The 13,751-nt window shown below is 40.5% G+C and overlaps 1 protein-coding gene across 7 annotated transcripts in view; it reads left to right on the top strand.

Moving 5' to 3' along the window:
• Window positions 1-13,751, top strand: part of LOC128744311 (trithorax group protein osa) — a 392,421-nt gene that overhangs the window by 101,986 nt on the left and 276,684 nt on the right. For all 7 annotated transcript variants that reach the window (XM_053841198.1, XM_053841197.1, XM_053841194.1 and 4 more), the window contains exon 3: window positions 7,822-8,178. In XM_053841198.1, coding sequence (XP_053697173.1) covers window positions 7,822-8,178 — 357 coding nt within the window. The remainder of the gene's footprint in view (window positions 1-7,821; window positions 8,179-13,751) is intronic.

Raw genomic sequence — 13,751 nt, 5'->3', positions numbered from 1 at the left:
TCAACTGGCTTGCTACAAACCAACTACCACCGAACATCATTTGGTTATCAGGAACCGATTACCGCGTGCATGAGGACCTTCGAAACGGTTGAACAATTGTTTAATTTTAATGAGTCAACGCAGAAATTCGTCGCGAAACTAAAAGGATCGAATATTTTATAAAGTTGACGCACATTTATTAAGATTTTAAAAATTCAGATGAATGTTCTGTAGAAATAAATAATAATATTAAAATAATAATAATAATTACTAAGTATTACCGAAAAAAATCTAAAATAAAAGTTACCACTAAGATGACGGAAAAAATGACAAGCGCAGCCGCCTATAAAAGACGATTTTCGTTTCGAACAGGCGAGGCACGAGGACAAAAGATGCCAAATGCCAGTCCGAAAATTCGTAACTTTAACTCATACCCAGGTAAATTAAGAGCAATCATTGCAAAGTGCCTAAGGTCACAATATATACAAGCCAAGTGTGTATTACATCACGTAAAATGTTAAAAAAAATAACTTGTGATATGTTCGTTACCTTTTCCTAACAAGACTTCAATTTTGAGCATATCCACACAATCGCTTGACGCAAGTACGGTTTACTAAATATCAGGACGTCATACTGGTCTATGTTTTCTTATGTTTTACAAAAAAAGGTTATTGGGTTTAGTGACCATATCGTGCCAAATTGGAGTGCAGGATTAAAGTGCAGCTTTCTAGGTCAACTCCATCAAAGGGTGTTAGGATTCCGTAAACTTTGTACAGCAATCGAGACTATCGTAGTGGACAAACAAAATTAAACTTTTATTAATACAGTTTTAGCTTGAAAAATATTCCAAAACTTATTGAGATTGGGATTCGTCCGACTTATGCGAGTATGCTACTACAAAAGTTCAATTCAATGGACAAAGTAGTCTAAGTCCCCCCTAACAAAAAAAATGCGAGTTGGAAAGACGCGAAAGGCTGTTAGCCACAGACAAAAGGACAAAACTTTTTGAAGAAAATCTCACAAAAATATTGTCAAGTGCGTGAACACTGGCACCATCTATGATCGACACTCCCAAACATTATCTTACAATAGAAGTATCCTATTGTGTCGGAGTAAACACTACCCAGTTAGCTACAAGGTATGATGCTGGTCTAACAAGCCAGTCGTTGTATGTTCGAATCTCCGCTAGGCGGTGCTACTACAGTCAGTAGGATCGTTGGTCCTGCAATCTAGTAACCGGTTATGAAGTTTATCGTTAAAGAAAGGTCAGTTTTCAGAGACGTTTATACCCAAGACTGCTTTTTAAGGAGTATCCCTCGGGCAAGCAAGTAGCAAGTAGGTGGCCTTCGCTTCTTTTCGTTAAAAAGTGCCACTTTGACGAATTCGAAGACATTTCCAACCAACATCAACTTTGAAATGACTGTTAAAGCGTGCGAAAAATGAGACAATGAGTGATATGTGAGTTTATTCGTGGTTATTTGATTCTATAAACGAAATACCTTACAATACCTTGGTGTTCAATTCTGGGGACCGGCAGAACGTTAAAAATTACCGTGACATCACTAATTTGTCGGCTGGCTCCAAGCTATTCGAGACTATAGTGAGTAGCATCGTCCTCTCCCGTAGAAAGAAATGCATCTTTACCTCTCAACATGGATTCGTCGCAGGTCGCTCCGTTTGTACTAACGTGTTGGAATTTACTTCGTCGTGTATATCGCATATGGAGCAGAAGGCACAAATTGATGTCATTTACACTGATCTAAAAGCAGCTTTCGATCCTATTGATTACAAGATCCTTTTCTGTAAGATATCGCGACTTGGTACTTCTCGTCGACTCGTTAAGTGCTTGAATTCGTACCTATGCGGTAGAATGTTACGCGTTAAGCTCGGTGTTTGCATATCTTCGGAATTTACGAATAATTCAGAAGTTCCTCAGGGAAGCAACATGGGACCCCTGTTATTCATGCTGTTTTCCCACGACGTCATCTTATTACTCGAATTTGGCTGCAAATTTGTATATGCTGACGACCTTAAATTATATCTGGTAGTTCGAACCATAGATGATTGCTATCGTCTACAGGCCATACTGAATGATTTCGTTGATTGCTGTCGAAGAAACTGGCTCGTAATCATCAGTATTGCCAAGTGTGAGGCTGTGACGTTTCAGCGCATTTTAAAGTCAATTTTGTTCGACTATTGTTCGTTCACGTACGACTATTGTTTGTTCACGTCGACGGATCGAAACTAAGCAGAGTCGACCATGTGAGTGATCTCGGCGTTATCCTTTATGCAAAGCTTACTTTTCACTTACATCAGAGCCGCACGCCAGCTTGGTTCTATCTCCAAAATCGCCCGCGATCTCAAAGATCCACATTGACTGAAAGCTTTCTATTGCTCTCTAGTTCGTCCAATTCTGGAAAACTGCAGCTTGGTTTGGTTTCCACATCAGTTGACTTGGAATTTTCGGATTGGGCGTATACAAAAATGGTTTATCCGACTTGCATTACGTGAGCTTCCCTGGCGTTACCCCGTTAACCTGTCACCGTATCCGGATCGCTGCCGTCTACTGAGAATCGATACACTCGAGTGCCGTTGCAAATAGCAACAAGCAATTTTTATAGCAAAACTGATCAACGGTGATATTGATTCAATTCTATTGATTTCTCGCTTCTCAACGTACTCTTCGATCAACTGGTTTGCTACAAACCACTTAACACCGTACATCGTTTGGTTATCAGGAACCGATTACCGCATGCATTAGGACCTTCGAAACGGTTGAACAGTTATTTACCTGCAATGAATCAATGCGGAAATTCGTTACGAAATAAAAAGATCAAATATCTTATAACTTTGACGCACATTTATTGAGACTTTAAAAAATCCGAATAAACGTTCATCATCTGTTGAATCAGAAAACGACAGTAATTGCAAGTCAATCAACAACCACAATCTCATTTGTGGTTTCTATTTCATGATATTTTTTTTTAAATTGAGACCGTTAGCAGAGTGCTTCGCCGGCGAGTACCAAGTTGATTTTCATGAGGATCCACGACCGATTAGATATTTACCCTGCGTCAATCACTAGATTAGTTCCGCAAGTACAGCTTGTACACGCAACATCTGTTTGTCGATTTTAAGGCAGCGTACGATTCAAGTCAAACGAAATGAGCCGCACCAGATGTTGCTAAAAAATCGGTTTCCAACGAAACTACTTCAGCTGATTCGTCTGAATGGGTCAAAATCATGCGTCAATCAAAATAGCTCGTTTCAGCCGCTTTCCGAGCGTCGAGTAGATTGAAACAAGGGGATGCTCCCTCTAACTTGCCTTTCCATATTGCTTTCTAAAGCGCAATAGAAAAAGCAAACATGGAAAGGATCGGGACGATCATCATGAGATTCCACATCACATGACTCTTGGTTCAGCGGAAGAAGTCGCTATCATCGGAATCAACCACAGAGCAGTGGAATATGCCTGTAAGTGCTTTTAGTTGCATGCTTCGGGAGTTGGGACTCTCCATCAACGCTGCCCAAATTATGTACGTGGTTGCTGGCAAAGGAACGTGGCACAGTTTCATGAATTACGAGCTATGTCGAGTAGAATGAAAGTAATACAGTATGTGGCAGGCTGCGATGGGCTGGGCACGTGGCCAAAATCCTTGAAAAAAGTAGGGGAGTGTCGTCGTGGTTGAACCACGTTTTGGAATTCGCCCATAACTTTCGTTTCAAAAGGAATTTTTAAAACCTAAATACATCGTTGCAAAGGTCTAAGAATAAGATATACAGTAGACTCTCGGAAAAGTTAATTGTTCAGAAAAGTTAAGCGAATATTAGCTCTCATGTAACGCTCTAAAAAGTTAATTTTTGGCTTAACTTTTCTGAGAGTTTAAATTTGTTAGTTGTCCAAAGCGTTCATTCACTCACACATTCATTCATATTTCTTTACATTACAACTTCCAGATTCCTAAAAATGTGTATCCTGTATTCGAGAATATATTTTTCGCTTTTGTATTTGTTATTTTCGATGACTCTTAGGACTACTCAGAAAAGTTAATATTTCGGAAAAGTTAATCGACCCATTCCCCAATCGATTAACTTTTCCGAGAGTCCACTGTATTTCCGGAAAGTTTTGAACTGATTGCTTGAAAAATAAAAAGTTAGCAAAAAATAGGCATTTACGTGAAGACAAAAAATGTCATAGTCGGGCCATGTTGGGCCACCGCAGAAAATCTAAGACATACGTATTGAAGTTCTATATAGAGACATGAAAAGAATGAATTCCGTGAACAACGGCTCATATAGCTACAAATACCCTATTTTTATTTGCATTTTTGCGAAATTTTGGCGATCTTTAAAATCAATATTGCCATCGCCTTTTCCGAAGTGTACAACTACAATGAAAAAAACAACAAAAATCTGGGTTTTTATCGTACAAATTTTGCTTTATTTCATCACATTTTACGTGACTCACTGACATTCTCTAGCGATTATTACGCTTCTGCGCTTAAACTTATGGTGGCCCAACCATGACTACTCAAGTGGCCCGACCTTTACAAAGAGCGCTTTTCTAGTATTTCACCGTAGCCTTCCCAAACACCTTACTGGAGGGGATTTTTTTTTGCAGCACAACACAGTTCATACATTTTCAAAATTTATTTCTATAATTGCTTTTCATGAACCATTTCTTGAAGAAAAGTTTATTGCGCCTGGAAAACTTTTTTTGTAAGATTTAGTCACTGAATTCAGTACGGATGTTTTAAATACACGATTGAAACTCACAATATTGTGAAAAGTTAGCTATCACAGTGAGAAGTTTTACAATGGTTGTATCATAGATATCATGAGTTACTAAAACTGTAAAATCGTGATGGCCGACCATAACAGTGGCCCGACGATAACGACAATACCCTACTGTTTTGAGCAAACAACCAGAGAGAGGTCACAGGCTTCGGGCTGGCCGGGCTTCAGCTGGTGTTTGAGGAGATTAGAGCAACTCAGCCACTGCCACTAGCCACTGAATAAAGTAAAGTAACATGGTATTTTTTTAAACATGATAATCATAAATCAGCATATCAGCCGTTTTAAATACCATAAAATCAGCCGTTTTAAACCGCCGAATTGTTAAGTTTCCATTACTTAAACACATCCTTGAACGTATCAAAAATTTCAATTTCAAATTTCGTATTCAAGAATTTCAGTTTAGTGAGCGGATGTAGGCGGAATACCAGTCCCGATTTGGATGCCAAAGGAGCATTCTACAATGTTTACGGACAATGATAGAGTGCTAAGGTATCAGATGCGAAAATTAAGTCAATTCTTATGCTATATTACATTTAATTCACAATAATAATATTTCTAGCGGTCGGTTTTTGGGGGTTGGCGCCGGGTTCCCGTTATAAATATTGCGCACTAGCAGTTTGGTCTCGAGGGTTGGAATGCGGGTGCGACTCTATGGTTTAAATCTTCTGTCGACTACCGCGAACGCCCAGGTTGTGCTGTGCTCAATTTACTTTGTAAACCTATCTTGGGACAGTGCATAAATACCAGGGGGATGAAAGATGAAATTTGTTGCATGGGTAAAGCCCTGATAAGCTGATCATTACTGATGGTCCGAGATATGTCTGCCCATTGGTTCATTTGTAGTTGTTTGTATTGGAAAATTAATGGTAGGTGCGCGGTTGAAAACAACCGGTGTCAGGCGGGGCTGACGAGATCTCCACACTCTCACTCTTCTACATTTTAGGGGAACTGGGGGTAAAATGAACACCCTTAGCAATTTCGCCATTTTCTCCCCCAGTTCAGTTTGGATAAATTAAACATTATTTTACATTATCATTGTTCTACATAAGCCGTAGATATTCAACAGAGCTGTTGGAATTAAAATAAGACTCCACAAAGTTAACATAATGTATCTTCGCCACGTTCATACAATGCTTGACTTTCAACTCGCACGATTTTCCAGCACACGGTCATTTTCCGTCATTTTTCGAGAGACTCGATCATTTTTATTGCTTGAATTGTAATTAGGTCGTGGCTGCTGATAAATAGAAAATCATTATACACACTGTTCATTTTGCCCCCATAGTGAGGTGTTCATTTTCCCCTTAAAACACCAATTGTTTTTACCAATTACCAATTGTACCAATTGTTAAACAATAAAAAGTGTTTATTATAAACAAACAATTGATAAAAATATTTGGAATTTTCGACTGATCCGCAGGATAGTGATAAGTAAACAACACTAAATGATACCAAAAGTCGAAATTTAATTTGTTTTACCAAAATAGCTTATTTACTAATAATGGAAATTACCATCGGCGTCAGATTTCAGCAAATATTTTTTACTTTTTCAAATTTTTTCACATTGGAAAGCTTATGATCACCACATATTGTCTATTCAACAGCTTGAATTACTTCTAAGAGAAGATATCTATTGATCTGCAACAGATTCTAATCGGTTTACTGGGAATTTGGCCACCTGTTCATTTTGCCTCCCCTGTTCATTTTACCCACAGTTCCCCTACAACTCAAGTAAAACAAAATGTCCAGGACAAAGCACATTTACATTCCATTACGCGATGGTTTTCGATTGTCAAAGTATCTTTCAATAAATAAACTGCTGCATGCGCGGTGTGGCATGGTGCACCGTCTTGTTGAAACCACAGCTTCCCCACATCGAGGCAACTCAATTGTGCGTACAACAAAAACGCGTCAGTGAGTGATAGACTCATTTGGCATTTGTTCAAATTATTTTCGCATGAAAGACAAAACTCAAAGGTCAGTTGACTGTACTTTTGGACTCGTTTGTATTTTTTTTTCGGTACACAATGACAAAGTCACGATTCTCCTTAGGTTTTCAGCAGTTTCGCTTTGCAACATTTGTGTCCAACTGCATGTCAGTACTTTTGCTATCAGAATTACCGCATAATTTGAGGTGTGAAAACAGGAAAAACGCAACAAAATGAAATTCAATCATTTTGTTTGTTAGGTTCCATTTTTGGAGGCACCCTACCGCAGCTGGGGCACGCCTGCTCGGCACTGGATATGACACATGGCAACTTGACTATGACGATCATGATTCAGGAGGAATCACCGAAAGACAGGAGGACAAAAGTTATACAATCCGTAAGGGATTGCTGCAGTGCGATGGGGACCGAACGGACAGAAGTGCTGTAATACTAGCAGTCATATCGCACAGTCCGAAACATCGACGCCGTTCGGTGTGTGGAAAGGTTGAGTTCATAGTAGCATCAGACACTGGGATATGGTCGGTCGGTCGGCCGGTCGATGATGATACGGGATGCAACTATACTATAGACTACAATGAATGAACACACGCGATGGATACGGACAACTTTTTGAGGACGAATATTTATTCGGTCCGGCAGCTGGATTGCATTATGGCAGACGGAGATCTTTATTGCCCGTTCGCTTCTGCTCTTGCCGGAGCGCTTATCCGACATGCCAGCACAGTCAATGGTGGTGATACTTTATTTGACTGCCACTGGAGATTATAGGACAAAGTTGTGTTCCCTCTGATGGAAGCGATTATTTTGCAGTTTAGATCCGTTTTGTAGTGAATGTTGTGACAGTTCTTGTGTTAGATCTGTATCGGGATATTTGTTTTTATTACTGCTGTTGCATCCAGAGATGTGTGTTATACTCCAGTTTTGATGAATTATCGTTATTGTTATTGTCGTTTTACGGTGCAGTACAGGGTACGGTCGATTTATTTTACTAAATGATACCCGTTAATTAAATAACTCATCACTTGATTAGAGTTTAAATCAATTGTGCGCTCATTACTAATTTTTTTTTTCTTTTTTTCTGTTTTATCCCAAACAGGGTAACAACGCACGAGGTCAGCCACCCTACCCACCCGGACCGCCCAACCAAAGTCCGGGCAGCTATCCTCCACCGCAGCAGCAACAAACTCAAGGCCAACAACAGCAACCGGTTGGTCCGCAAGGCCAGCCCGGTGGTCAACAGGGACCTCCGCCACCGCCGCAAGGTCACCAGCAGCCGGGTGGTCAACCCCCGCCGGGCAGCTCCGCGGGAAGTGGTCCTCCACCACCCTCGTCGCAAGGACCACCGCCGCCACAGGCAAACACTCAGTATACTCCCTACCAGCAGCGTTATCCTACGCCACCAGGACCGAACAGCGGCCCCAACCATCGGTCTCCGTATCCTCCTCCGCATCAAGTAAGTACAGATTGGATTGGATCCGCGTCGTTGTACGACATGCAATGTAGCAGTAAAAATGCAATTTCAGCGTGGCTCCCCTCTCCGTTTGTCAAATCTGTTCTTGACAAGAAGATTTTCACAGTAGAAAATGATTACGACTTTGTCTGTTGCATTGGGGTTTACAACCTGTTTTTGGCACTTTTATTTATTCGAGTTTTATAATTGCCGAACGACTGTAGGAAGCTCCTGCAACCAGCGTGGTGTAGCATCTGCTTGGTTGTTCGGGCAGAACATCTATATTTTCACATTTTTGACAAGAGAAGGTGTCTCCTGGAATGGTCGGTACAAACATCCGGTCCGGTGGCGGCCATGGACAATCGAGTTTCAGAGCCATGCAAGCTATGGTTAATGTGTTAGGTTAGGTGCTGTTGCCAAACTAGACAAACAAGGAAAGGTGTTTTCGGCATATGATAGGTTTACTTGTTTAAGGGTAGTAATTACAATCCCTGTAAAGTATCCTAGCAGGTGCGTGTAGTTTGTTTTTGTTCTTGCGAAATGGGTCCTACGATACAAGCAGAGGTTTACGTTTTGTGATACCGGTGTTTCACATCCCAACAACGGACAACTATTCAAACAAGCTTACAAACTTATAGTATCGTGTCCAGTTTGGTGATAGAAACAAACTGGCTGATAAAGTTTGTATTAAAATTGTTAACATCAAATCGACAAAGGCGTCACTTTTTTAAAACACAAAGCCTTGAGTATAACCGCCAACTCGTGAGGGCGCAAGGTACTTTTGTCATATACCGACTACTAAGCACCAGTTTGTCAGAGCACGAAGTCCGGTTGTGATAATCCGTCCATTCGTAAGGACGCTAAATCTAGCTACGATATTCCGGCTCTTCCACGTTATTTTTGCGGGACACATGTTCCAACTACGCTAACCCGGTCGCTTTGCTCCAGCTTTCCTATCAAATCTCAGAATCGCTCTTCGCTATTCTATACATCGCAGTTGAAAACATTCGCTTCTCAAGGGGGAGTATGTTGCGGCAGAAAGCCGCACTGTTTTATTCACATCTACCAAACAATATTATTGGAAGGAATATTTTAGGAAAAATATTGGCTTAAAGCTTAATATGGTTCCTCTCCTCGCTACCTTTTTCTCACAGCACTCTGTCCTGACTTGGATTACGACCCTATCCTCTATCTTATACAATTCAGAGATCTAGTCTGGACCCGGAGGATTAAATCCCGGTCAATCCATGCAAAGTAAACCCAGTCGCGCTGGTCAGAAAGTAGAACGACCGATATTGGCATAAAAATATAAAACATCTTCGAAATGCGCGGCCCGGTTTCTCCTAAGGTGCGCGCAACGAAATTGTTTTTTGAAGCTAAATTGTTTCGCATGCTTTGTGGCTCGAAGAATGAAAATTGAACATATCAGCACCAACGTTTCAAAAGGGCCAATCCACAAAATGTAAACAAACCGAGTGACGGTTGTTTTTTGCTGGACTACCACCACGGTGGGTTTTAGATATAATCGCAATGGGCGCTAAAGAATTCGGTGCTGCGAGAGTACAGCGCGCATTGGTAAGCGATCAAAGTGCGAGTGATGCTCTCCGCTTAACGCGAGGGAAAATAACAGATAAGGAACTCACGTGCGGAGTGTAATTTGCCGGTCGGTAACCCTGAAAACCCCGGAAAACCCTGAATATTGAATGTGTACGTGTATTCATGTGAATCCGCACAGATTCATCCAGATGGGTTCGCTATTTAATGTTTCTAACTCACAATTCATTTATTGTATTTGTTAAAATATTTTTATTTACTGTCATATTTTTGAAATATCTGAGAAATCTTCAAAAACAATTCTTAACAAAATGTGTTACAATTTAGATAAAACCATATCAAGGCCTGTTCGGAATCAGATATTGACTACAATAAATTTAGTTAGAATTTTTGTTATTTCAACCACTAACCGTCGCTCAACTTTATAACAACGGTTGTTAATATTTTTCTAATTTATAACAACCGTTGTTAGAAAAGCTGATAACAAACTAGTCCGTTGGTAACATAGCTTGTTATAAGTTTCTAAGCTCCTCCTGATCGGGAAACAATACGTTCACAGAAAGCTTGATACAGATTGAAGTAATTAAAAACAACTATTATACATATATTGTGCGTACTTTAATAAGGGCCGACTTACGTGTGTCGAGACGCGCATCGACTTGGCGACGGGTAGCCCAGGACCGAGTACACTGGAGAGGAATTCTTGAAACGGCAAGAGCCACCGCGGCTCTCTGACGGTAGAAGTATTTTAGAAGATAGCCTCAAAGTGAGATTCCTCATTTCAAGAATTGCTACGATAAAACGCAGAAAACTTTTACGGGGTTAGTTAAATATTGATTAGGTCTTTGAATTCTGTAGGTTTAAATTCAAGAATTTAAATTACCGGAGTTGATTATTAAACTCCCTACAAAAAGCGTAGTGCGAGATTTTTACATTCTTTCCAACCAACGTTTTCGCTCGAGACTTCAGTTTTGATTAAATGCCAGTGGCATATCGTTAAAATCCATCCATCCATCATAACAATTATATAGTAATTAGTATAACATTGTTTTTCATGATTAATGAATAGTAAAAATCAATTAAAAGTTTCAAGGTCGAATTTCCCCTCACATTTTCAATGTGAACACATTACTTCCCAGGCACAGACGACAATTAGACACATCATAGCTATTTAGGTTATTTCCATTTGTGAAAAAAGTTCCAACAGGATGGAGATTATTTTCGTCGCTTGAACCTAGACTAAAATTATGACCGGAAAGTAATCCAAGTTGGGGAAGTGCGCGACGATACCATCACTTGCAACGATTACTTGGATATGCTGTTGTTATTGCATTCAGAACAAATGTCTTCTTGCAAGAAAGAATGATGAAAGTGTTGTCAATGTTGTGTTTTGTCTTCGCGCAAGCTGGTTTGCACATTCAGGATTTTTTGTTTTGGTTCAACGAATATGAACTTTTGAAATGAGCGATGACCAAGGGATTCGAAAAAATTTCCCCAAAAGCCTTCTGGCAAAATAGTAGAAACTAAATTTTTAGAAATTTAATATTGTACTACATTGCAGGTAGTGGAATTAAGCGGAAAAATCTCTCGTTTCGTCGACGTCGAGCATTCTCGGTACAACGAACTTTCCAAGCGACAGTTAACATCGCAGTATAGAAGTTTCGTTCAATAATAAAATTAACAGAAACGGTCTCAAATCGCAACATTTCGGATTCACTTGTTAATGAGAATTTGTGCCCGCCCAGTTAGCTCCGGAGTATGATGCTGGTCTAACAAGCCAGTCGTCGTATGTTCGAATCTCGACTGGGCGCTGCCGCTACAGAGTTTATAGAATTTTTGCACTAGCCCCGTAATTTTCCTGCACTCTAATGGCCGGCCGCGAAGACTGTCGATAAAGAAGGGTGAAGTTCTGAAGGACGTTTATACTCATGACTTTGCTTTGCTTGTGAATGAGAATGAGAGAGCCAAATATGTAAAACTCTGTGATTAATGAAATTGATGATATAATGAAATTTTACGAAGCACTCCGTTTGCGAACATTTGACTAGAACTCTATGATGATACGAAGACCAACAATTGTTAAGGATGTTATAGTTAGTAATGAAACCATGTTTTTCAGAAGTACTGCGCAAATTTGAAAAACAGTTCGAAAGCAACAAGCGTATTGGTAATGTCATCTTCTTCGCTGAAACGTCGGGAAAATGGTACAATGTTGCTTACTTCTGGAAACTTGTGTGACTAATTTCTTGGAATTTAGTTCAATGCAGTTGTTGGAATTCAAGGGGTGCTCAGTGCCGCGACGCCTGCTGGCATTGGTGACTCAATGGTCACATGGATCCATGGAAACTTTACCTGAAGAAAACAATATGTTACTGGAGATGGTTCATACTCAGTACTTTACGATGTAACATCAGAAGTACCGCAAGGCAGTCGTTTGGGACCATTTCTGTTCATTCTACTGATGAATGAACTACCTGCTGCAATCGGTAACGTCGTCGTATTAATTTACGCCGACAATGTGAAGCTCTTTTATGAAAGGTGAATTGCTTAAAGCTTCAAAGAGATTTGTAAACTTTTTGGCATTTATGTTCAGCATATAAGTTGTAAATTAATAACGATGTGCTTCCATAGCATTTACACGCATCAAACGAATGAGCACGGCAAATATAATTTGAAAAGTTTTGCATGTTGAATGTTTAGATGCACAAATAGGTGATTTTCTCTCAACTATAGAAATTTTATAGTTCATCCACATAATCAGAATAGTTCGAAAAAAATCAGATATGACAGACAGACAAATGTTTATCAAAATCGAAAAATATCAGTATCAATAAGAAACGTAATCTTATTGATGCCCCGATGTGCTAGAACGAGAACCTCACTTCAATTCTACTATTAATCGATCTTCTATCATGTGGAAAACTTTACGTTTATTTTGGTTTAGATTTTGATTCATACCGAGTTCAGATTGACCCGGTTGCTTGCCTATCGACGGTCTCAACTACCACTACCATTACCACCACTACCATCGTCATCATCATCATCATCATGCATCATTATCAACATCGCATCAGTTTCATCGAAACGGCGGCGGCGGCGGGTGGGACACAAACCTAAGACCTAGGCTTTTCAGTTTGATTGAAATTTATGAACACTTGTGCGAAGCCTCTCCCCGTTCCGTTCACCGTTCGTTGGTTCACCTTTGGGGCCGGTCTTGACAGGAAGCAAACCGAGTTCCCGGTTACGGTGAAGCCATAGAAGCAATTTAAATTTATCACACAATCATGTTGGGATTTGCATCTCTCTGCCTGCCGTGTTAGGGTCGGTTCACTAGCGCACAAGAATCGCATCGTGATGGTCAACCGACGTCGTCGAACTTCCACCGCAAGAAGGACGTCTCGCGAGAAGATCTATACGACAAGAGATTACTGTCTCTGATTGTACGCGTAAGGAAGGTGCATTAGAACCAGAAGCTAGTAAGGATAGACATTCGTGTGCCCATCAGCTGTTGGAATTTCTAGTCTATTGAGTTAACCATTCAGAATCCTCGGGATGAGGTTGCTCTATCACGGCGCATTGTAGGAATCGCTTGGTTGTGTTGAATTGGCGGCGGCAGTCGATTCCATTTAGTATCTTTCGTCTATAAGTGAAACGTGACCGACAACCGGTGCCAGGTTGAGGTGCTTTTGTGTTTGCTATGACTGATACCATACGGGGACTCACTCTCGTTCGAATCGAAACAGACCTGTCCTGTGATTACAAGAAGTAAGATAGGAATGTCCCCCCCCCCCCCCCCCCCCTAAGGAAGCAGATAGAATGTAGTGCATACAAGCTGAAAAGCCGGTAACCGAGATTGCTTCACTGGAAAGTTGCTCCTCCATACGTTGAGAATCCAAACAACGGAACGGATTACGAATCCACAGCAGAAGTACGAACTAACTATTGTCGGTGGCAATCTGCCGAGGCTGCCGTTTAAACATGTGCTCAAATTGCATACCTTGGAAGAAACTTTAATTCAAACC

This window comes from Sabethes cyaneus, chromosome 3, assembly GCF_943734655.1.
Source record: "Sabethes cyaneus chromosome 3, idSabCyanKW18_F2, whole genome shotgun sequence".
NCBI classification, from domain to species: domain Eukaryota; kingdom Metazoa; phylum Arthropoda; class Insecta; order Diptera; family Culicidae; genus Sabethes; species Sabethes cyaneus.
Note: the sequence above shows the minus strand (reverse complement) of the source record. Positions and strands in the feature narration are given on the sequence as shown.